General features: G+C 44.2%; 2 protein-coding genes across 5 annotated transcripts in view; one reads left to right on the top strand and one right to left on the bottom strand.

Annotated features, from left to right (window-relative positions):
* Positions 1-16,941, bottom strand: part of NIPAL3 (NIPA like domain containing 3) — a 98,380-nt gene extending 81,439 nt beyond the window's left edge. For both annotated transcript variants that reach the window (XM_069757132.1, XM_069757133.1), the window contains exons 1-3: positions 16,876-16,941; positions 11,113-11,347; positions 8,644-8,712 (exon numbers count right to left, since the gene is read on the bottom strand). In XM_069757132.1, the coding sequence (XP_069613233.1) occupies positions 8,644-8,712; positions 11,113-11,196 (153 nt within the window). In that variant the 5' untranslated portion in view covers positions 11,197-11,347; positions 16,876-16,941. The remainder of the gene's footprint in view (positions 1-8,643; positions 8,713-11,112; positions 11,348-16,875) is intronic.
* Positions 16,942-17,056: 115 nt separating this feature from the next.
* STPG1 (sperm tail PG-rich repeat containing 1) overlaps positions 17,057-26,169 on the top strand; it is a 172,537-nt gene continuing 163,424 nt past the window's right edge. Inside the window, exon 1 of one of the 3 annotated variants that reach the window (XM_069757134.1) lies at positions 17,057-17,176. In XM_069757134.1, coding sequence (XP_069613235.1) covers positions 17,145-17,176 — 32 coding nt within the window. In that variant the 5' untranslated portion in view covers positions 17,057-17,144. Of the gene's footprint in view, positions 17,335-26,169 lie in introns of all 3 variants that reach the window. The other 2 variants (XM_069757135.1, XM_069757137.1) reach the window with 2 other exon arrangements.

Below are 26,169 nucleotides of genomic sequence, written 5' to 3'. Positions count from 1 at the left end.
TCTAGTGTGGTTGGAGAGGATTAGGGATTGCGGTCAGCAGAGTTCCCATGTCTCAGAGCTCGTTCAATGTTTTTGGGTTATTGTCAGGTCACTGTATGTGCTCTGACCTCTATGTCCATTGTGGTACTGAATTACCTTATCATAACACATACCTACTGTAAAGCATGGTGGTGGAAACATCATGCTTTGGGGCTGTTTCTCTGCAAAGGGGCCAGGACGACTGATCCGGGTACATGAAAGAATGAATGGGGCCATGTATCGTGAGATTTTGAGTGCAAACCTCCTTCCATCAGCAAGGGCATTGAAGATGAAACGTGGCTGGGTCTTTCAACATGACAATGATCCAAAGCACACCGCCAGGGCAACGAAGGAGTGGCTTCGTAAGAAGCATTTCAAGGCCCTGGAGTGGCCTAGCCAGTCTCCAGATCTCAACCCTATAGAAAACCTTTGGAGGGAGTTGAAAGTCCGTGTTGCCAAGCGAAAAGCCAAAAACATCACTGCTCTAGAGGAGATCTGCATGGAGGAATGGGCCAACATACCAACAACAGTGTGTGGCAACCTTGTGAAGACTTACAGAAAACGTTTGACCTCTGTCATTGCCAACAAAGGATATATTACAAAGTATTGAGATGAAATTTTGTTTCTGACCAAATACTTATTTTCCACCATAATATGCAAATAAAATGTTAAAAAAACAGACAATGTGATTTTCTGGATTTTTTTTTCTCAGTTTGTCTCCCATAGTTGAGGTCTACCTATGATGTAAATTACAGACGCCTCTCATCTTTTTTAGTGGTGGAACTTGCACTATTGCTGACTGACTAAATACTTTTTTGCCCCACTGTACATTGGTTTACTTGGTGAAAAACAAGTTAGATGGGAATATATTTGGTTTTTATTAAGTTGCCTAATAATTCTGCACAGTAAGGCTGCCGTCACACTAGCAGTACTTGGTCAGTATTTTACATCAGTATTTGTAGCCAAAACCAGGAGTGAAACAAATAGAGCAAAAGTATAATAGAAACATATGCACCACTTCTGTATTTATCACCCACTCCTGACTAAATACTTTTTTGCCCCACTGTACATACATATTGTAGAATACGTGATGCGTTAATACAGGCCACGCAATATATAACAGTGGCCACACAGTATATAACACAGCCACGTACTATATAACACAGCCCACGCAGTATATAGCAGCCACGCAGTATATAACACAGGTGATGTAGTATATAACACAGGCCACGCAGTATATAACACCGGTCACGTAATATATAGCACAGCCCACGCAGTATATAGCAGCCACGTAGTATATAACACTGCCCACGCAGTATATAGCAGCCACGTAGCATATAACACTGCCCACGCAGTATATAACAGTGGCCACGTAATATATAGCACAGCCCACACAGTATAGAACACAGCCCACATAGTATATAACACTGCCTATGTAGTATATAGCAGCCACGCGGTATCTAACACAGCCCACGCAGTATACAGCAGTGTGGGCATCATATCCCTGTTAAAAAAGTAATTAAAATAAAAAATAGTTATATACTCACCCCTGGGATCCAGCGAAGCTCCGGCGATACGCGCACGGCTGCCGCCATCTTCCGTTCCCAGGATGCATTGCGAAATTACCCAGATGACTTAGCGGTCTCGCGGAAGTTGGCGGCTGGCGTGAGCGGCTCAGCAGACTACGGAGGGTGAGAATAGCAGTTTTTTTGTTTTTTTATTATTTTTAACATTACATTTTTTTTACTATTGATGCCGCATAGGCAGCATCAATAGTAAAACGTTGGGGACACAGGGTTAATAGCAGCGGTTACGGAGTGCGTTACCCGCGGCATAACGTGGTCCGTTACCGCCGGCATTAACCCTGTGTGAGAGGTGACTGGAGGGGAGTATGTGGGCGCCGGGCACTGACTGCGGGGAGTAAGGAGCGGCCATTTTCTTCTGGACTGTGCCCGTCGCTGATTGGTCGTGGTTGTTTTGCCGCGACCAATCAGCGACTTGGATTTCCATGACAGACAGAGGCCGCGACCAATGAATATCCGCGACAGAAAGAAGGACAGACAGAAAGACGGAAGTGACCCTTATCTGGCTTATTTCTAACTTAAGGTACCTTCACACTGAACAACATTATAACGATAGCGATCCGTGACGTTGCAGCGTCCTGGATAGCGATATCGTTGTGTTTGACACGCAGCAGCGATCTGGATCCTGCTGTGACATCGCTGGTCTGAGCTAGAAGGCCAGAACTTTATTTCGTCGCTGGATCACCCGCTGACATCGCTGGATCGGCGTCACACACTGTTCACTGGTAACCAGGGTAAACATCGGGTTACTAAGCGCAGGGCCGCGCTTAGTAACCCGATGTTTACCCTGGTTACCATTGTAAATGTAAAAAAAAAAAAAAACACTACATATTTACATTCCGGTGTCTGTCACGTCCCTCGCCGTCAGCTTCCCGCACTGACTGTGAGTGCCGGCCGTAAAGCACAGCGGTGACTCACAGTCAGTGCGGGAAGCTGAAGGCGAGGGAAGTGACAGACACCGGAATGTAAGTATGTAGTGTTTTTTTTTTCGCATTTACAATGGTAACCAGGGTAAACATCGGGTTACTAAGCGCGGCCCTGCGCTTAGTCACCCGATGTTTACCCTGGTTACCCGGGGACTTCGGCATCGTTGGTCGCTGGAGAGCTGTCTGTGTGACAGCTCTCCAGCGACCACACAAGGACTTACCAACGATCACAGCCATGTCGTATCGCTGGTCGTGATCATTGGAAAGTTGCTGAGTGTGACGGTACCTTTAGTATTTTGTTACAAACACATTCTGAGTGTTTGAGCCTCTGATGGACTATCTCCACTCTGGTGATCTATGACTTCATACATTGATTCATGCATGTTTATATTTTGTATATATGACAATTGTCAGGTGGGTATTTATATATGACTTGGTTCTCAAGGAGATTGATCAGTTGGCTTACTACAGTTATTTGAACTTTTCATTATTATATCACAGTCTGTTAGACACCCAATATTTTTTTCCCAGCCATTTCTCCCTGGAAATCCTTTCATTGCCTCTTTTATACCAGATCTATCATGTATTCACAATATTGACTGCCTTTATAATAATTTTTGAAGATTTTTGTAATTTTGCACATTTCCTATTTCACTTGCCTTTCATTGTCTTTTATGTCGCTCCATCATGATTTTAATTGTATTTAGTAGAATTTTTTGTCTGTCTTGACGTTGTTGTTGTAATAAAGCCTCTTTCTATTTATTATTGCCTTGTGTGCACTATATTTTGCGCTCTTTTTCCTCACTCTTTAAAATCCCCAACAGTGTCACCAGCAAAGCACACCCACACCATCAACACCTCCTCCTCCATCACGGATGGCCTTTATGGTGGGAACCAGGCACGTAGAGTCCATCCGTTCACCTTTTCTGCGTCGCACAAAGACACGGTGGTTGGAACCAAAGATCTCAAATTTGGACTCATCGGAATAAAGCACAGATTTCCACTGGTCTAATGTCCATTTCTTGTGTTCTTTAGCCCAAACAAGTCTCTTCTGCTTGATGCCTGTCCTTAGAAGGTTTCCTAGCAGCTATTTTATTATGAAGGCCTGCTGCACAAAGTCTCCTCTTAAGGCCGGAGTCACACGACAGCGAGATACGGCCGAGTCTCGCTGGTTAAAAGCAAGCTCTGGCACCGGCACTCCGGAGCGGAGCATGCAGCTCCATGTATTGCTATGCGTCCGCACGCTCCGCTCTGGAGTGCCGGTGCCAGAGCTTGTTTTTAACCAGCGAGACTCGGCCGTATCTCGTTGTGTGTGATCCCAGCCTAACAGTTGTTGTAGAGATGTGTCTGCTGCTAGAACTCTGTGTGGCATTGACCTGGTCTCTAATCTGAGCTGCTTTTAACCTGTGATTTCTGAGGCTGGTGACTCTGATAAACTTATCCTCAGAAGCAGAAGTGACTCTTGGTCTTCCTTTCCTGGGGCGGTCCTCATGTGAGCTAGTTTCTTTGCAGCGCTTGATGGTTTTTGCCACTGCACTTGGGAGCACATTCAAAGTTTTCCCAATTTTTTGGAGTGACTGACCTTCATTTCTTAAAATAATGATGTTCACTCGTTTTTCTTTACTTAGCTGCATTTTTCTTGCCATAATCCAAATTCTAATCCAAACAGTCTATTCAGTAGGACTATCAGCTGTGTATCCACCAGACTTCTGCACAACACAACTGATGGTCCCAATCCCATTTATAAGGCAAGAAATCCCACTTATTAAACCTGACAGGGCACACCTGTGAAGTGAAAACCATTCCTGGTGACTACCTCTTGAAGCTCATCAAGAGAATGCCAAGAGTGTGCAAAGCAGTCATCAAAGCAAAAGGTGGTTAATTTGAAGAACCTAGAATATAAGACATATTTTCAGTTGTTTAACACTTTGTTAAGTATATAATTCCACATGTGTTAATTCACTTTGAAAGTGTCCCCAAGTGCAGTTGCAAAAACCATCAAGCGCTACAAAGAAACTGGCTCACATGAGGACCGCAACAGGAAAGGAAGACCAAGAGTCACCTCTGCTTCTGAAGATAAGTTTATCCGAGTCACCAGCCTCAGAAAGAGGAGACTTTGTGCAGCAGGCCTTCATGGTAAAATAGCTGCTAGGAAACCACTGATAAGGACAGGCAACAAGCAGAAGAGACTTATTTGGGCTAAAGAACACAAGGAATGGACATTAGACAAGTGGAAATTTGTGCTTTGGTCTGATGAGTCCAAATTTGAGATCTTTGGTTCCAACCACCGTGTCTTTCCACGACGCAGAAAAGGTGAACAGATGGACTCTACATACTTGGTTCCCATCGGGAAGCATGGAGGAGGAGGTGTGAGTGTGGGGGTGCTTTGCTGGTGACACTGTTGGGGATTTATTCAAAATTGAAGGCATACTGAACCAACATGGCTACCACAGCATCTCGCAGCGGCATGCTATTCCATCCTTTTTGCGTTTAGTTGGACCATCATTTATTTTTCAAAAGGACAATGACCCCAAACACACCTCCAGGCTGTGTAAGGGCTATTTGACCAAGAAAGAGAGTGATGGGGTGCTACGCCAGATGACCTGGCCTCACAGTCACCAGACCTGAACCCAATCGAGATGGTTTGGAATGAGCTGGACCGCAGAGTGAAGGCAAAAGGGCCAACAAGTGCTAAGCATCTCTGGGAACTCCTTCAAGATTGTTGGAAGACCATTTCCGGTGACTACCTCTTGAAGCTCATCAAGAGAATGCCAAGAGTGCGCAAAAGAGTCATCAAAGCAAAAGGTGGCTACTTTGAAGAACCTAGAATATAAGACATATTTTCAGTTGATTCACACTTTTTTGTGGAGTATATAAACCCACATGTGTTAATTCATAGTTTTGATGCCTTCAGTGTGAACGTACAATTTTCATAGTCATGAAAATACAGAAAAATCTTTAAATGAGGTGTGTCCAAACTTTTGGTCTGTACTGTATAAAATATATATATATATACACATACATACATACATACACAGTCATGGCCAAAAGTATTGACACCCCTGCAATTCTGTCAGATAACACTCATTTTCTCTTCTGAAAATGATTGCAAACACAAATTGTTTGGTATTATTATCTTCATTTAATTTGGCTTAAAGGAAAAAACACAAAAAGAATTGTCCTAAAGCCAAACTGGATATAATTCCACAGCAAACATAAAAAAGGGGGTGGACAAAAGTATCGACACTGTTCGAAAAATCATGTGATGCTTCTCTAATTTGTGTAATTAACAGCACCTGTAGCTTACCTGTGGCACCTAACAGGTGTTGGCAATAACTAAATCACACTTGCAGCCAGTTGACATGGATTAAAGTTGACTCAACCTCTGTCCTATGTCCTTGTGTGTACCACATTGAGCATGGAGAAAAGAAAGAAGACCAAAGAACTGACTGAGGACTTGAGAAACCAAATTGTGAGGAAGCATGAGCAATCTCAAGGCTACAAGCCCATCTCCAAAGACCTGAATGTTCCTGTGTCTACCGTGCGCAGTGTCATCAAGAAGTTTACAGCCCATGGCACTGTGGCTAACCTCCCTAAATGTGGACGGAAATGAAACATTGACAAGAGATTTCAACGCAAGATTGTGCGGATGTTGGATAAAGAACCTCGACTAACATCCAAACAAGTTCAAGCTGCCCTGCGGTCCGAGGGTACAACAGTGTCAACCCGTACTATCCGTCGGCGTCTGATTGAAAAGGGACTGTATGGTAGGAGACCCAGGAAGACCCCACTTCTTACCCCGAGACATAAAAAAGCCAGGCTGGAGTTTGCCAAAACTTACCTGAAAAAGCCTAAAACGTTTTGGAAGAATGCTCTCTGGTGAGATGAGACAAAAGTAGAGCTTTTTGGGCAAAGGCATCAACATAGAGTTTACAGGAGAAAAAAAGAGGCATTCAAAGAAAAGAACACGGTCCCTACAGTCAAACATGGCGGAGGTTCCCTGATGTTTTGGGGCTGCTTTGCTGCCTCTGGCACTGGACTGCTTGACCGTGTGCATGGCATTACGAAGTCTGAAGACTACCAACAAATTTTGCAGCATAATGTAGGGCCCAGTGTGAGAAAGCTGGGTCTTTCTCAGAGGTCATGGGTCTTCCAGCAGGACAATGACCCAAAACACACTTCAAAAAGCACTAGAAAATGGTTTGAGAGAAAGCACTGGAGACTTCTAAGGTGGCCAGCAATGAGTCCAGACCTGAATCCCATAGAACACCTGTGGAGAGATCTAAAAATGGCAGTTTGGAGAAGGCACCCTTCAAATATCAGGGACCTGGAGCAGTTTGCCAAAGAAGAATGGTCTAAAATTCCAGCAGAGCATTGTAAGAAACTCATTGATGGTAACCAGAAGCGATTGGTTGCAGTTATTTTGGCTAAAGGTTTTGCAACCAAGTATTAGGCTGAGGGTGCCAATACTTTTGTCTGGCCCATTTTTGGAGTTTTGTGTGAAATGATCAAGGTTTTGCTTTTTGCTTCATTCTCTTTTGTGTTTTTTCATTTAAGACAAATTAAATGAAGATAATAATACCAAAGAATTTGCGTTTGCAATCATTTTCAGGAAGAAACTGAGTATTATGTGACAGAATTGCAGGGGTGTCAATACTTTTGGCCAAGACTAACTGTATATGTATATATATATACATATACAGACTTTTTCTCAATTGTCGGTGTGCAACCCATTCTTCTACAGGAGAAGAAAAAAATGCTCATCTGAACTGCACAGTTAAGTAACATTGGTCCTAGTGCTGTCACTAATGATTGTCGGACCTGTCACAAAGTAATGCTGCCTACAGTTTGAGCAGTATCATCTTATTGATAGGACTGTCCCATCCTCACAACGCTTGCTTTACAGCAGTCTCTCTGGAATGTACCACCAGTCATCAGTATTTAGGGCATGTGGACAGAGGCTCCATTATAAAATTACACAATAGTTCTTTGTAATAGACCTTCATTTGTATATTTTGCAAACTGAAAAGAACTTTGGACATCAGCTTCACATCTCATATCACAAAGTATTTGAGCTTCACTATATCTGCAGTCATTAACCTGCTAAATCCTTTCCATATAACAACTAATTCATCTCCTTAATGCCTAATGACGGATATTTCCATCATAGGGCGCCTCTCCCTCTCCGACGATGAACCTGCACCTTTTTCAGCACATGACAGCTGATCTGATTAGCTATCATGTGCCAATAACAGATGTGGGTGGAATCGCGATCCACCCACGGCTGTTAACCGGTTAAATGCCGCTGTCAAACTCCAACAGCAACATTTAACATGGCCGAACCAGCTCCGCCCATAGGCACCAGTGTCGCATGACCGCAGGTCGCCGATGGGGTGGCATTACTACCCAAGGTCTGCAGGAAACAGCTGTGGTTGTCATTGCCGGATAGCTGCAGCCCAGCTATGTGTAACACAAGCAATCAGATGATCGCAGCTTCTAGTTTCCTAAGGAGTTTAAAAGTAATTTAAAAGTAAAAAAAAATATTAAAGTTCAAATCACTCCCCCTTTTGCCCTATTCAAAATAAAAAACCAAAATAAATAAAAAAAATACACATATATGGTATCGCCGCGTTTAGAAACTAATCAGATAGGTAAACGGCGTAATGAGAAAAAAAAAAAAATCAAAACACCAGTTTTTTTGTTGATGCAACATTGCAATAAAATACAATAATGAGTGATCAAAACACTGTATCTACCCCAAAATGGTATCAATAAAAACATCAGCTCGGCGCACAAAACATAAGCCCTCACAGAGCACCAGAACCTATACATGTTTGGCATCTACAAACTTGTAATGACCTGGAGAATCATAATGGCAGGTCAGTTTTCGCATTTAGTGAACCTGGTAGACCCTTTCAAAAGCACAACTCGTCCCACAAACAAGCCCTCACATGGCCATATTGACTTACAAAATAACAAAGTTATAGCTCTGGGAAGAAGGGGAGCAAAGAAACGGAAATGCAAAAACAGAAATACCCCTGGTCCTTGGGGCTGAGATATAACAACAATCCAAGCATGTTGTTCTTCCTTCCAGGACCTTTTTAATAATTCCTTACCTGGAGGTTGAGTCCAATACTAATAAGAAGATGTCCAAAAATAGCCAGCAGAGATCCAATGAGATTGTCCTGAAAAAAAAAAAATGGAAATCAGTTATTGGGTAAGACTTGTACACATCTCACAAAATGTCCTGATATTTGAGTACATTTAGCAAGAATCCAGAGTCATATAGGAGACATATAAACACATTTTAAAACTCCCATATGGTTGTGTTCTCTGGTGAAGGAAAGGGTACTCCGGTCCAAGTAAATTATTACTTAGCCACTAGATATCTGTGTATTTTTATAGGTTATCCTATCAGAACCATAGATGGGAAAAGATCGTCGGGAGCATCAGTGACCTGCTGCCCCATTCAACTTCTCCTGACTATGGTCTTACTGTCAGAGAAGAACGGGGGGACAAAAGGCCCCTATTCTGGTGACAAATAAAACCCCCATTGGTGTAGGCCTCAGATTTGTTAGATTTTTTTTTGCAGCGCGTGCACAAGATTTGGTTTTTGGTTACAAACTTTACTCCCACAGCTGCTGGAATATGCAGAAAAAGACAGACACGAATCCAAGAAGTCAGCTTTAACAAGGCTTGCTCCTTCCTACTATGCACCATTTCTATGCAATTTTCAGGAGGAAAAAGCTTCAGGATGTCTTTTAACCCAAAGCCTCATTTTTGGCGTTTTTTTGTGACAACTTTGGCCGCCAACTTGATGAAATAAACTAGTGTGCAGATTCCAAGTGGAAGCCAAATGAAGAATCGCTTTTTTTTACCCACTTAGATTCTTTGAAAACAAAGTGGCTATAAGAAGCTCAAAAACTGAGCATTTGTATAGAAAGACACTTTAACCTTGCAATACATATGTTCATTCTTTTTAGAGCTTATTTAGTGCTTTTTCAGAAGGGTTACAGAACGTATCCGCCTGAATAAGACATTGCATGTACATATATTAGAGGTGTTGTCCACTAGTAGACAGATGCTTCTTAAACGCTAAAGTGCCCCATTTACAGTTAAAATACTCACCTCCCATACTGGCATCATAAGGCCACGTGAACACGTTGAGTATTTGGTGAGTTTTTTACCTCAGTATTTATAAGCCAAAACCAGGAGTGGGTGATAAATACAGAAGTGGTGACGTGTTATTATACTTTTCCTCTGATTGTTCCTTTCCTTGTCTATGGCTTACAAATACTGAGGTAAAAAAACTCACCACATACTCAACATGTGCACATGGCCTTACTGTGATGTCGGCCCCGTGTTTTCTAGCACTCACGGGACATTATCCTGTCACATGAACACTGCAGCCCATTAGTGACGGCTGACCAGCTTCAGCGTTCATGTGACATATTGGGAGACCATTCAGTCTAGCTGAGCAGCCGCGAAGATGCTGGTGGGGACATAACTCTTGAACTAGTCACCTCATCCCTGTCCATGTTCTCTACTATGTTTTTCTCTGAAATATTGCAGCGCGTCAGAGTAAGGCTATGTGCACACATTGCTGAATTGCCACGGAAATTTCCACGGCAATTCCGCAACTCCCTGCGGCGGGTAAAACGCATGCGGAATTGGCATGCGTTTTCCCGCTAAACACTAGCGTTTTTCAAGCGTAATTAGCTTGCAGAATGCAAGCGTTTTCCAAGCGATCTGTAGCATCGCTTGGAAAAATGATTGACAGGTTGGTAACACTTGTCAAACAAGTGTGACCAACTTTTTACTATTGATGCTGCCTATGCAGCATCAATAGTAAAAAGATATAATGTTAAAAGTAATAAAAAAAAAAAAGAAAGAAATCATGATACTCACCTTCCGGCGGCCCCCGCAGCCTTCTCACTACTCGCGATGCTCCCGACAGCTCCCGTTCCCAGTGATGCCTTGCGACAATGATCCCAGATGACGTAGCATCACGCGAGACCGCAACGTCATCACAGGTCATTGTTGCAAAGCATCACTGGGAACAGGAGCGCCGCTAAGGCCTGGGCTGGATCTGGGGCCGCCAGAAGGTGAGTATATAACTATTTTTTATTTTAATTCTTTTTTTTAGGGCCTGGAGGGGGTCTCCTCTTCTCCACACCCGGGTACCATCCGCACATGATCCGCTTAGTTTGCGCATGGTGGGCATAGCCCCATGTGGGAAGTAAGCGGATCAATGCATTCCTATGTGTGCGGAATCCCCGCGAGTCCGCACAAAGAATGAGCATGCTGGGTATTTTTCCGCGATGCGATTCCACCACGGAAAAATACGCAGCATTAGCACAGCATTGCGGAATCCCATTGAATTCAATGGGTTGTGTATGCGTTTTCGTGGCGAAAAAACGCGGCAAAAGTGCATACAATCCACAACGTGTGCACATAGCCTAAAAGATATACCGTAGGTTTGTAATGCAGGAGCCGCCCTCTGAATCATGCCGTGGTTCTAGCAGCATGAATCTGCTGACAGGATCCCTGTGGACATATTATAAATCCTATACTATGTGACTTACCTTGTATGAGAAGTAGTTGGGAGAAGGTATTTCCCCAGTGGTCAGTTTTTCCACCTGAATGGAAGGGACAGTAGCTTTCTCCATTTTTTATTTAGATTTTTTTCTTGCCTAATGCATCGTAAGGGCCAGTCTTGGAACATGTATCCCAGGTATCGAGCACAAATGCCACACCAGCCTTTTCATCATAAGTTCTTCATTTATAGCAATAACATGAAGCCTGAGATGGAAGCTTTTCCTAGAAATTGACCAGATTAAAAGTAAATTTTACCTTTACATCAAAAACCAATTAAAGGGAATTTGTCAGTACGATCAAGCCTCCTAAGCAGTCTATATAGACATGTAGATCACAGGAAGCCAAATAAAATGATACCTTGATATCTGAGATTCAATGTCTTATTACAGAGGTATCCAAATATTTCCTAACTTGTAAATGAGCTATTAAGATCTATGGGCCGAACACAGATCTGCATAAGAATCCGCTTATTTTATATTGAAGGGAGTATTACCGGTGTGAGACATGTAAATCAAGAGAGCAGACTGTCAGTCAATACATGTCTCACACTGGTAATGCCCACTTTCATCTAAAATAAGCTCTGGAGGCAGAGTCTCAGGAAGATCTATGTCTGGCCCATAGATCTTACCAGCTCATTTACATATAAAAAAAAAAAAACACGTGGATTTCTCAGGAATAAGACATCAGATATCAAGATATTATATTATTCAACTTCCTAGGACATACATGACCATATAGACGGCGTAGGAGGGTTGACCTGCTGACAGATTCCTTTTAAACTTTCGTTAAAGATTTAGAAAATTATTGAGTCAAAAATATTGTCCCACTTACATAGAATGGAGATGTCTGTAATTTTTATCATAGATACACTACAACTGTGAGAGACAGAAGCTAAAAATAAAATCCAGAAAATAACATTCTATGATTATTAAATAATTAAATTGCATGCGTGGCACCCCAGGAGTTCAGGTACCACAGTGGTATTGCCTTCCTCTCAGGGAGGGTAATGCCATGCCTGGAGACAGGAGGAATCCCTTTGGCAGGTAACCTTTCATGCAACACATTCTGACTCCAGGCCAGAAGGGGGAGTTCTACACCTGACATCAGGGGAGCTGCTCTTTCTGGTCGGGAGGATGAGTCAGTTGCTAGGCAGACAAGCAGACAGTTGGTAGCAGACAGTGAAGGAGCTGCACAGATGGACTTAGGAGCTATAGAAAGACTGATACTGGGCCTCTCTAAGCTGAGCGCAGAAACCAGGTACCGAGAGCCCGAGGCTGAGGGGGACTGCAAGCCCCACGGCAGAACTGGAGGGCAGGAAACTAAAAGGGACTTGCCCACATAATACCTGAGGTACAACAGCAATCAGACCCAAAAGAGATGGCTCAAGTTGCCTATCGTGCAGGTACTGTCCCTGGACAGGGAAGAAAGTGGGCCTTGTTAGAGAGCTACAGGCAGCAAGGGACCACAGACCAGCGCATAGTGGAAGGCTCCCAAACTGACCTGTCAAGGGGATTCCCACCTGTCTTCAGGCTGTCTGGACTCCAGCTACACCTGTTACCGGTACCCTGGACTGAGGCTGAATACCATCTCAGTAAACCAGGTATTGATGCAGCACCATCGCCCCCAGAGGACCCCTTTAAGCAGCATCGGTCACCTTTGACCGAGAACTGTTGTGAGTTCCGTTCTGGAGCTCCCTCCTGTGGTTGCTAATGGTGTGTTTGCGAGTTCTGCCCTTGGGCTCCCTCTGGTGGTTTTGAGTGGAACTGCTGCTCCGTTAGGTAGCTGTGGCAGCTGCCTTCACTAATCGCCTTGCCTGGGTTTGTTATTTAAACCTGCTCTGGGCTTTAGTCCATGCCTGCTGTCAATGTTCTTGGTTGGATTTGTTTCTTCCCTTGGATTTCTCATATGGCCAGTCCTTGTCTGCTAAAGATAAGTTTTGCTAGTTTGTTTGTCCATTTGTTTGGACTCTATTGCTTTGCATTTTGTCTCTTTTGTCCAGCTTGTCACTATGTTTTATTTAGGCTAGCTGGAAGCTCTGGGAAAGCAGATTTGCCCCTCCACACCGTGAGTCGGTGTGGAGTTCATTTTTGTAAAGTCTGCGTGGATTTTGTAGTTTTTATACTGACCGCACAGTATCCTTTGCTCTCTGTCTATCTAGTTTAGTATTGGCCTCCCCTTTAATGAATTCTAATTTCATTTCTTTGTTCGTCATTTCCCTCTCCATTCACAGTCAATATTTGTGGGGGGCTGTCTTTCCTTTTAGGGGTTTCTCTGAGGCAAGATAGCTTTCTATTTCCTTCTTTAGGGGTAGTTATATCTTAGGCTGTGACGAGGTGTCTAGGGAGTGTCAGGAACATCCCACGGCTATTTCTAGTTGTGTTGTTAGGATTAGGGACTGCGGTCAGTAGAGATACCACCTTCTCAGAGCTCGTTCCATGTTGCGTTTTAGCCACCAGGTCATTTCAGTGTGGCCTCTTAACCACCAGGTCATAACAGAGAACCACAGGTGGCGTCACGAACTGTCCTTATTTCCACAACCCCTTTAAAGACCGTCCCTTTTACTTGGGTGCCCAGGGCCACGGACCGGGTCGCTGCCACCGTGACCACCCCTTTAATTGCGACCGGACCCGGTACCGAGTACCCCACAGCCCTGACGGGTGACTCACATGAAATACGTAATTAAGAATCCCTCCTACTCTGCCCTCATTACCTGTATTAATTGCACATGTTTGAACTCATTACCTATATAAAAGACACCTGTCCACACAATCAATCACACTCCAACCTCTCCACCATGGCCAAGACCAAAGAGCTAAGGACCCCAATGACAAAATTGTAGACCTGCAAGAGGCTGAGATGGGCTACAGGACAATGGGCAAGCAGCTCAGTGAGAAGACAAAAACTGTTGGCACAATTATTAGAAAATGGAAGAAACACAAGATGACTGTCAATCTAGAGGTCTGGGGTTCCATGCAAGATTTCGCCTCGCGGGGTAAGAATGATTCTGAGAAAGGTCAGGAATCAGCCAAGAACTATATGGGAAGACTTGGTCAATGACCTGAAGAGAGCTGGGACCACAGTCTCAACATTACCGTTAGTAACACACTACTCCATCATGTATTAAAATCCTACAGGGCACGCAAGGTCCCCCTGCTCACACCAGCACATGTCCAGGCCCGTTTGAAGTTCGCCAATAACCAGCTGGATGATCCAGAAGAGGCATGGTAGAAGGTCATGTGGTCAGGTGAGACCAAAATAGAACTTTTAGGTATGAAATCCATTTGTCGCGTTTGGAGGAAGAAGAATGATGACTACAACCCCAAAAACACCATCCGAACTGTAAAGCATGGTGAGGGAAACATTATACTTTGGGGATGCTTATCTGCAAAGGGGACAGGACAACTGCACCGTATTGAAGGGAGGATGGAAAGAGCCATGAATTGCGAGATTTTGGCCAACAACCTCCTTCAGTGAGCAACAGTATTGAAGATGGGTCGTGGCTGCGTCTTCCAGCAGGATAACTAAGTAAATAAGGCAGCACACTGCAGCGCTAAAACATGTAAACTTGAAAACACGAAATTTGAACTGCATTACTGCACTAGAAATATGAAAAATGAGAGCTTTTAGCGCATAAAAATGGCCAATTTTATGTGTACCTGGTAGCCCCTTTACGGCATCTCTCTTATACCAGGTCCTACGCTTGCCTTACCTCGCTGAGAATAAACGTCTCCATCTGAATGGGTACATGTGAAACCTCTTCCTAGACTAAAATTCTCTCTCTCTATGGAGGGGTATTGGACCTGCTGCAATTAAAACACCTGAAGCTAGGAGGCGGAGTGCACGATCAGAAGGCTAAATAATACATTTCAAAAACCTGACCGGCACATCCAAACATAGACTGAGTGTGAACAGGTGCTGAACCTAGAGTCGCCAACTTGTATATAGTTAAGTAAATAAGGCAGCACACTGCAGCGCTAAAACATGTAAATTTGAAAACACGAAATTTGAACTGCATTACTGCACTAGAAATATGAAAAATGAGAGCTTTTAGCGCATAAAAATGGCCAATTTTATGTGTACCTGGTAGCCCCTTTACGGCATCTCTCTTATACCAGGTCCTACGCTTGCAGGATAACGACCTGAAACACACAGCCAGGGCAACTAAGGGGTGGATCTGTAAGAAGCATTTCCAGCCCTGGAGTGGCCTAGCCAGTCTCCAGGCCTGAACCCAATAGAAAATCTTTGGCGGGAGCTGAAACTCAATGTTGCCCAGCAACAGCTCTGAAACCTGAAAGATCTGAAGATCTTTACTGCTGCAGTGTGTGCAAACTTGGTCAAGAGCTACAGGAAACGTCTGACCTCTGTAATTGCAAATAATGGTTTCTGTACCAAATATTAAGTTTTATTTTTCTATTGTATCATACTTATTTCATGCAATAAAATGCAAATTAATTTTGGAAAAATCATACAATGATTTTCTGGATTTTTTTTTTTAAGATTTTGTCTCACAGTTGAAGTGCACCTATGATAAAAATTAAAGCTCTCTCCATTCTTTGTAGGAGGGCAAAAACCGGCAGTGTATCAAACACCAATCCTAAGCATGATCCTACAAAATAATAATTAGCTACATGCTAGTAAATATTCCCCAATCATCTTAGTAGCGAAGGCTGGGTTCACATTGCGTTCAGTGTCTCCGTTTAACGGACTATGTTACACCGCGGCACAACGCGGTGTAACGTAGTCCGTTAACGGCGCCATTGAATGCAATGTCGGACGCATCGCTAGCGCATGCCCACAATGGGCGTGCGCTAGCGATGTGTCCGACATGGAGTGACGGACCCGAGACGTGGGCTGCGGCTTTTCCGGGTCCGTCAAAGTTGGCACTTGCGCAGCGCAGTCCATTTAACGTATGCGTTGAACAGACTGCACTAACGCAATGTTAACCTGGCCTAATACCTGTAGACATGGTGAGAAGAGTGTATGTGCAGCTGCCTCACAAGGACACCCCGACGAAGCTGCAGAGGCGGTGAAACGCGCGTCGAGGTGTCCTTGTGAGGCAGCCGCACGTACACTCTTCTCACCATGTCTACAGGTGTTGGCTCCTAAGATGACTGGGGAATATTTACTAGCATGTAGCTAATTATTGCTTCATAGGCTCAGTGTAATTATTTCTGATGGGAAGCATTATGGGTTAACCTATGGATACTCACCTGTTGTATTATTGATGGCTGTATTGGTACCTGACAAGTCTTAATGCTGGGTTATGCCCGGCTCTAGGACTGTGGCGCGGATATTTATAATAGATGGACTTACACAATATATACCCCACTAGTTCTGTGTTATTATTAATAACCAGCATTACATGTCCATCATTGGAGTGAGTTATACGTGCGCTGCTGGAGTCTCTTGTTCTGTCCCAGAATATTGTAATCCAGATATGTTAATGTTGTTCATGAACTGTTCTATCATGGGATAAACTTTGATATTATTTATTGAAGATTATTGGATCATTGCTCCTTTTCGTGCTATGGTAGTTGTAAAATCCTAAAAATGACTACAGGGGTCCCACATGCAGGTAATGAGGAGATGAGCCAGCACATGTGAAGGGCAGGCTGGCACGGCTTCCTGTCAGCTGCCCATGTCACCAGTGACTTCCTGCCACACATGGTGCTGCCCATTACAGTGTGCCCACACTTGCTGCAGACCATTCTCCACCCGTAACCACCTTACACGCTACACATCCCACTCACCTGTGCTCTTCCTGCGGCTGTGCCTCTATTGCCCAGCGCACGCCTCTGGCTTTCTCCTGATTGGGTATTGAGGCTGTCACTCATCTTTGCGAGCAGCATGTTATTGGTCAGAGAGGGCCAGGGGCTGCGCCTATTGGTGCAGAATTAGCAAGTGGGCGGGAAAAAACTTGGGCGGGGATCCAGGAAGTAGCAACAAGGCGTGGAATTGGCGATTTTCTGGCAGAACAAGTCGTGCAGTGACGTCATCGCTGTACTACCTGAGAGCTGTGATGAGGCAGCCCGGGGCACGTGACTTGGCTACGTAAGATCTGCGCTGACGTGTGTGCTCGTCGCTGCAGCTGGGTGTAGTAAGATGGAGGGGGCGGTGCAGAAGTGAACTGGTTAAAGGGTTGCTAGGCAACCGGTGTACATAGTTGTGCTGCCATGAGGTGACGGAGATTGCGCTGCACAGAGAGCAAGGCAAGTGTTCCTCAGCACAGGTGTGGGGCTATGTAATGGGTGGGCACTGTACAGTGTGGGATGGCAGACACTGGACGTCACCTTCCCAGAGCTGCTGACGGCATTGTAGCAGGTCTGCCATGGAAAGAAGTGGTGCTATGGTCTGAAGAGGGTCCCACGAGGCAGACCCCCAAACACAATGTTCCGTGGTCCAAGGCTGTATAGTGAGGATGGCTACAGACAAGGGGACGGCCACCTGGTGACTCGGAGACAACGCCAGAGGGTGGCAGATGGGGGAACGCGGGCATTGGATACGGCCAGAGGGTGCCACCGGCCAGTATGAGATGTCAGACACTATTAGGTGGCTATTTCCATCTTGTACATTTCTGGCATATCCGCCGGATGCACAAAAAGTGTCAGGTAGATGCGGTGCCAGTGATTAGAAGCCATCGAGGTGCCATTGATTGGACGCCATCGAGGTGCCAGTGATTGGACGCCATCGAGGTGCCAGTGATTGGACGCCATCGAGGTGCCAGTGATTGGACGCCATCGAGGTGCCAGTGATTGGACGCCATCGAGGTGCCAGTGATTGGACGCCATCGAGGTGCCAGTGATTGGACGCCATCGAGGTGCCAGTGATTGGACGCCATCGAGGTGCCAGTGATTGGACGCCATCGAGGTGCCAGTGATTGGACGCCATCGAGGTGCCAGTGATTGGACGCCATCGAGGTGCCAGTGATTGGACGCAATCGAGGTGCCAGTGATTGGACGCCATCGAGGTGCCAGTGATTGGACGCCATCGAGGTGCCAGTGATTGGACGCAATCGAGGTGCCAGTGATTGGACGCCATCGAGGTGCCAGTGATTGGACGCCATCGAGGTGCCAGTGATTGGACGCCATCGAGGTGCCAGTGATTGGACGCCATCGAGGTGCCAGTGATTGGACGCCATCGGGGTGCCAGTGATTGGACGCCATCGGGGTCCCAGCGCACACTGCAGTCAGTAGAAGGGCAGAATTGTCAGTTGTGTGGGATTGGCGACCACCTCCCCCACTGACGCAGAGTGCGATGGGCCCCCGATCTCCAAATACATCCATTCCCAGAATCCCTATCTACTATCTAATATATAAAGCTGAATGTGTGTATGTGTGTGTGTATGTCCGGGATTGGCATCTGCACCGTCGCAGCTACAGCCACAAAATTTTGCACAGTCACACGTCTGGACCCCGAGAGCGTCATAGGCTATGTTGTGAGGTGAAATTTTAACCCCGCACTTTCCAATTCACCAAACAATTTTGCCCCTATCTCCATAATGGGGAAAAAGTGAAAGGAAAAGTGTTGGAGGCAAATTGACAGCTGCCAGATGTGAACAAGGGGGACTTAAAGAATGAGAGTGATGGCGCCAAAGAGTATATACCGATCAGTTGCTAAGGTGGGGCCCCGACATGGGATACTCACCACACACGGGGATATGAACACATACACAAAATGCGCCACACACTACCACGTGCTTGAACACATATACCACCCTAAGCACACATTTCACCACACATACACCAACCTCGCCACATAAAAGTCGAAACACAAAAGTCGCCGCTCAAAACTCGCCACGCGCAAAACTCACCACATGCAAAACTAGGCTCACGCAAAACTCGCCACACGTGCAAAACTCACCTCATGGGAAAACTCGCCACACGCAAAACTTGCACCCGCGGAAAAATTGCCACATGCACAAAAGTTGCAACACATGCAAAAGTTGCCTCACACAAAACTTGCACATACTCAAAAGGCACCACACATAAAACTCGCCATGCGCAAAACTTGCTGCACACAACTTACTACACTAACCTGTCACATGCAACTCAACACACAAAAAGTTGCTACACACATGTCGCCACACAAAACTCATCTCACAAAAGTCGCTACATGCATGTCGCCACACGCAACTCAACACACACAGCTTGACACGCGAAACTCGCCCTAGAGCACACACAAGTCTGGTATTATCCTTCAAAAATAAAAATCTGATTAATAAGCAGACAAACTACAAGAGTAACAAATGTACCATATAGGAAATACGGCAGCTGTCAGTCACATGACCTGTCTATTATGTGTATGTGTGAGCTAATATATACTGCCAGGGGGAGGGCTTCCTGTTGGCTGGGGATTTATCAGGCTGCCAATTTAGCTTACAAATACTGAGGTTAAAATACTGACCAAATAACGTGTTAACGAGGTCTAATACAGGAGATCACATAGGTATATACTATATACAGGGGAGATGACACACAGATATATACTATATACAGGAGAGATGACACACAGGTATATACTATATACAGGAGAGATGACACACAGGCATGTACTATATAGAGGAGGAGATGACATACAGGTACATATATATACAGGAGGAGATGACATACAAGTATATACAATATACAGGAGGAGATGACACACAGGTATATACTATATACAGGAGCAGATGACCTACATGTATACACTATATACAGGAGGAGATGACATACAGGTATATGCTATATATAGGAGGAGATGACATACAGGTATATACTATATATAGGAGGAGATGACATACAGGTATATACTATATACATGAGGAGATGACACACAGATATATATATATATATACAGGGGAGATGACATACAGGTACATACTATATACAGGGGCGATGACACACAGGTATATACTATATACAGGGGAGATGACACACAGCAGGTATATACTATATACAGGGGAGATGACATACAGGTGTATACTATATATAAGGGAGATGACAAACATGTATATACTGAGGTGAAAATGAAAAGGTGTGAGTGCAAAATGAGAGGAGTGAGGGAAAATAGTGGAGTTATCGGAAAATGACAGATGTGAGGTTGAAATGACAAGTGTTAGGGGGGAATGAGAGGTGTTAGGGGGGAAAATAAGAGGAGTGAGGGGGAAAATGAGAGGTGTGAGAGGGAAAATGAAAGATGTGATGGGAAAATAAGAGAAGTGAGGTGCTATAACTAACCACAGATATTTACTATGCCCAGGCAACGCCGGGCTCTTCAGCTAGTATATATATATATATGGATAAGCCATGAGTCTACATGATATTCGGCTTTGGGGCCAACTACCTTCAAGTTCTGAAGCTAATGGTAGATGCTATTTAGTTCAGGGTGTTTTGGATGAGCTGGTCCCTTCCTCTGGAGTAGCCAGGCTGATATTTTAGATGCCTACATTTGGGGGCTCTGACGAGGTTGAAGTTGGTTTCTTATTCGTCAGTTTATTTTCTGTTTTTTTATAGGTTTAACAACAAAAAATAAGCATCGCAATAATAACCTACAATGCAGCGAGGTGCCCTGATAATGTGCATACAATTAACAACAGCTACAAAAATTATAAAACTGGCACAAAAATGGTCGTCAAAGTGGGCACCGAAGGGCATTAATCAAATTGTTAAATGACTTTGGACCACTGATATCACACTGCAGACATATAGAACAGGGAGCCCCACATGAAAACCAGGTCTCTCCAGCCTGGACCAAATGGGTTCTGGGCATCAGAACTGGCATCTAAGTGGGCAAACAGCCCATTTTCACAGACTTGAATAGTTAGCTGATGTTTTTAAGGGATTAAATTGCATCTAAGTATTCTTTGTGTGATTTCAGTGGCCCAAAGTCATTTAACCCCTTAAAGGGAATCTGTCACCTCATTTTTTAATTATTATTATTATTATTATTATTATTATTTTTATTTATTTATATAGCACCATTGATTCCATGGTGCTGTACATGAGAATATAATAATAATAATAATAATTTTTATTTATATAGCGCCAACATATTCCGCAGCGCTTTACAAATTATAGAGGGGACTTGTACATACAATAGACATTACAGCATAACAGAAATACAGTTCAAAACAGATACCAGGAGGAATGAGGGCCCTGCTCGTAAGCTTACAAACTATGAGGAAAAGGGGAGACACGAGAGGTGGATGGTAACAATTGCTTTAGTTATTCGGACCGGCCATAGTGTAAGGCTTGGGTGTTCATGTAAAGCTGCATGAACCAGTTAATTAATTTTTTTTTTTTTTTTTTTTTTTTTTTAATATAGGCCACACAGGGATCGTTAGGTTAATGCATTGAGGCGGTAGGCCAGTCTGAACAAATGAGTTTTTAGGGCACGCTTAAAACTGTGGGGATTGGGGATTAACCCCAATCCCCACAGTGGGGATTGACCATCTCTACCCTCACCTACTGTATTCTCACCCATCCCTTGTAGATTGTGAGCCCTCGCGGGCAGGGTCCTCATTCCTCCTGTACCAGTTATGACTTGTATTGTTTAAGATTATTGTACTTGTTTTCATTATGTATACCCCTCCTCACATGTAAAGCGCCATGGAATAAATGGCGCTATAACAATAAATAATAATAATAATAATAATAATAATAATAATCGTATTATCCTAGGTAGTGCATTCCAAAGAATCGGCGCAGCACGTGTAAAGTCTTGGAGACGGGAGTGGGAGGTTCTGATTATTGAGGATGCTAACCTGAGGTCATCAGCGGAGCGGAGGGCACGGGTAGGGTGGTAGACTGAGACCAGAGAGGAGATGTAGGGTGGTGCTGAGCCATGGAGTGCTTTGTGGATGAGGGTAGTAGTTTTGTACTGGATTCTTGAGTGGATGGGTAACCAGTGTAATGACTGGCACAAGGTAGAGGCATCGGTGTAACGGTTGGTGAGGAATATGATCCTGGCAGCAGCATTCAGGACAGATTGGAGCGGGGAGAGTTTGGTAAGAGGGAGGCCGATTAGTAGAGAGTTACAATAGTCCAGACGAGAATGAATAAGTGAAACAGTCAGAGTTTTTGCAGAGTCGAAAGTAAGAAAAGGGCGAATTCTAGAAATGTTTTTGAGATGCAGGTAAGAAGAGCGAGCCAGTGATCGGATGTGGGGGGTTACATACAAGTGGGGGGTTACATACAAGTTACAGATATCACTTACAGTAAGCAAACTAACAATGACGGACTGGTACAGAGGGGCAAGGACCCTGCCCTTGCGGGCTTACATTCTACAGGATTATGGGGAAGGAGACAGTAGGTTGAGGGTTGCAGGAGCTCCGGTGTTGGTGAGGCGGTAGCTCCGGTGTTGGTGAGGCGGTAGCTCTGGTGTTGGTGCCTATCCGCCACTGGCATCAGGGCTTATCTACAGTATTCTGTAATGCTGTAGATAAGCCCCCAATGTAACCTGAAAGATGAGAAAAAGAGGTTAGATTATACTCACCCAGGGGCGGTCCGGTGTGGTCCTGTCCGATGGCCTTACTTCTGTTGCGGCTGCTGCACAGGTGTACTGATTTGCCCTGTTGTCATGTAGATTTGGCATGAGAAAACATTTGCTGCATCATAGTATGCTGTGAGTGCATCTGATAATCGGATCATGCACATTCATACAAGTCTATGAGTGTGTGTAAAACATCGGGCTGCACTCGGATGTCATCTGATTGCACTCTCATATCCACGGACTCAGACAATGTTATGTTCTCTACACCTGTGCAACCCTTTGGTTGTTATGACCTGCTGTGAGAGAGATGCATAGTCCAACACCAGATTCTGCAGTTCATTAATATTCATGTGTTTTCTTACTTTTAACTCCTTTTTTAAATGTCCCTCCAGAATCTTACAGGGCTTCTTTTGAGACCCAGCCATGGTGGACTTTGATGTGTGTTTGGGATCATTGTCCTGTGTGAAGGTCCAATGATGCCTAAACTGTAGCTTCCTCACAGAACGGGTGACATTTTCTTCGAGAATGCTTCCTGACACTTTATTGAAGCAATCTTGCCCACTACACGCTTCAATGTCAGAAGAAGTAGAGAAGTCTCGGAGCATCACTTTTATAGACCTAAAAAGATCCAGTCTTGTTTTATCGCTCAACAAAACAGAATCCCAGAACTTCTGTGGCTCATTCATATGGGTTTGAGCATATTGGAGCTTAACATTTTTGTGCTTTTGGGTCAGTATCATCAGTGATCAGTGGATCATCTTGAAGTCCAGCCATTGAAACCTTCAGCACTTTGTGCTAACACAAACCTCGGTGCCTGCCGCCACCAAATCTTGCTTCAGGTCCTTTGCAGTCACCCGACAGTTTTTGACAACCTGGCTCCTCAGGAAACTGGTGGCAGCTGGAGATAACTTCCCTTTTCTGCCACATCCAGGTATTGCAGCCAATGCTCCTTACAGCGATCGTATAGGATGGAAAACAAGCAGGTGGGAAGGTGCACTTAAATGTTTGGCTACGTCACGGTGCACCAAGGGCCTCTGCTTTGTCAACACAGAAGATGATCCAAACCGAGTCCCTTTAACATCGAACATGTGATATATGCTCCAAACTGTATACTTGGGAACATCTAATACCTGTTATCTTTTTGTGGTCTTTATCTTGTTTGTAAAAGGCAATGGTCTCTTCTCAAGATTTTGGCTCACACTGTTGACAACCAACATTAGTGAACTGGAGGTCATTACCCATGATGAATGGGCTAAGTGCCTTAGGGATACTGCCAGCAGCTTGTTTCTGGTTATACATCATGTTTACAGCAGGTCATATCGGCCAAAGGTGGCGGTGCTCTTCTTAGGACTAGAGTCACCTGTCATGGTGGGGTTAAATAATTCTGAGTTTGTATGGAGAAACATTGTTCTTGCCTCATTGGTTTATTGGAAGCAGCAGGAAGTTTGTAAATATTTCTAAGGCTACGTTCACATTAGCGTTTTGCGTGTTTGCGTCGGGCGACGCAGCGGCGACGCATGCGTCATGCGCCCCTATATTTAACATGGGGGACGCATGGACATGCGTTGTGCTGCGTTGTGCAACGCATGCGTTTTTTTTGCCGCAAGCGTCGGGCGCAGAAAACGCAACAAGTTGCATTTTTCTTGCGTCCAAATTTCGGCAAAAAACGACGCATGCGTCGCAAAACGCAGCGTTTTTGTGTGCGTTTTGGTGCGTTTTATTTGCGTTGTGCGTTGCGTCGCCGACGCAGCGGCGCACAACGCAAATGTGAACGTAGCCTAATAATTTTAATTTGCAATAGAACATTAATAATTTTGATTGCAATTTTATATTTTTTTTTAAAGAATCTTGAAATGTAGCAATTTTTGCGCTGACCAATCGGCCTAGTTTATAAGCTACGGTAATACTTTCTGTTCTGTACAGATAACTTCTCATTCGGTATCTTTTTATCATCTCTGGCTGGATTACAATAAAAACTCACCTTTATATATTCACAATACGGGATAGACACATTAGTAAACGCCATCAGTAGCTAGTTTTAATTAGTACATCATATGCATCATATACATTAATTCATTTAAAGGGAACCTATCACATCAGAGAACGCTATACACCTGCAGATCTGGGGTTAATCTTCAGTGAAATAGCATTACAAAGCTGTCTAGCCGTATTACTGAAAGCGTGGCTTCCAGGAGAAAATGAACTCTATTCCTCCCAGGAGCCGCTGGCTTTCAGTCATACAGGCGTGCTTGCGCAGCTACAGTAAGAACGCCCTAGCGTTTGTATGACACTCGGCTCTGCATTGCGTCAGTACAGAAGTGGCTGACAGTCAAAATATTAGGGTGTTCTTACAGCTACTGCTTTCAGTATTTTGAGTGGAAACTGAACCTGCTCCAGCATGCCTGTATGACTGAAAGCCGGTGGCTCTCAGGGAGAATAAAGTTAATTTTCTCTTGGAAGCCGCCATTTCAGTAAGGCGACTGAGCACCCTTCTAGCGCTATTTACCAGCAGATTAACCCCATAATTGCAGGTTAGCAGCCTTTTGCGACTTCATAGATTCCCTTTAAGTGTGTATATTTTCATGTAACCACATTATTCAAGTTCTTTATTTTTCTTTTTCCACTTGAAAAGATTTTAGGTAGATGGTTTTATGTGATGTGACAGGTTCCCTTTCTACTCCAGATTTTTTGTTCCATCTATGCAAGTGACATCAGCATTGTTATGGTTCCATCTCAATTGCACTGATCGACGAAAATGCTAGTAGAATGTAGTGTTGTTTTGTGATCTTTGGACCCCTTATGTCAGCTCTACTAGGATATATAACAAATGGCTATATAAACATCCCAACATAAATATATACTCCGTACCTAAAGAAATCAAGACCAAAACACAGACCAAAACCCCTTGAATAAATACAGACCCTCACCAGTCCTATAAATTAAAACCGTGTCAATACCAGCCCTGTAAACTATAACCCCAAATGGCTCATTCAGATGTATGCTATTTTCTTGTACGAGAAAAACTGTCCAAATTTCACCCAAATTTGGTCCAAGTTTCTTAAGGTTTTCTCCTATCAAACAGAAAAATGGTCAGCTCACAGATTTTGTTCTATGACTTTTTTCGCTGATTGATATCGGACAAGTCTCGGTGACTTTTGTGCTGACCACTTGGTCCGAGGAAAAAGTCGGACATATAAACTACCCCAGCCTGCGCGCTAAATAAATAATTGAAAAGGCAAAAATGAGAGCTGCCGGCTGCAACCCTCAGCTGTCAGCGTTAGGAAGGGTGGTTATCAAGAATAGAGGAGTCTCCACGCTGTTTTTTTTAAATTATTTAAATAAATCCTATTTAAAAAAAAAAGGTGTTGGGGGGCCCGGTCATTCTCATTCTGGTAAGGGGCCCCAGCCTAAAAATAGCAGCCACCCAGAAAAGGCGCGTTTATTAGATGCGCCAATTCTGGCGATTTGCCCGACTCTTCCCACTTGCCCTGTGGAGGTGGCAAGTGGGGTTTATATTTGTGGGATTGATGTCACTTTTGTATTGTCCGGTGACATCAAGCCCATGGCTTAGTAAT

The sequence above is a fragment of the Ranitomeya imitator genome, chromosome 3 (genome assembly GCF_032444005.1).
Source record: "Ranitomeya imitator isolate aRanImi1 chromosome 3, aRanImi1.pri, whole genome shotgun sequence".
In the NCBI taxonomy this organism is placed as follows: domain Eukaryota; kingdom Metazoa; phylum Chordata; class Amphibia; order Anura; family Dendrobatidae; genus Ranitomeya; species Ranitomeya imitator.
The sequence above is the reverse complement of the archived record's forward strand: the minus strand, read 5'-3'. Positions and strand labels throughout refer to the sequence as shown.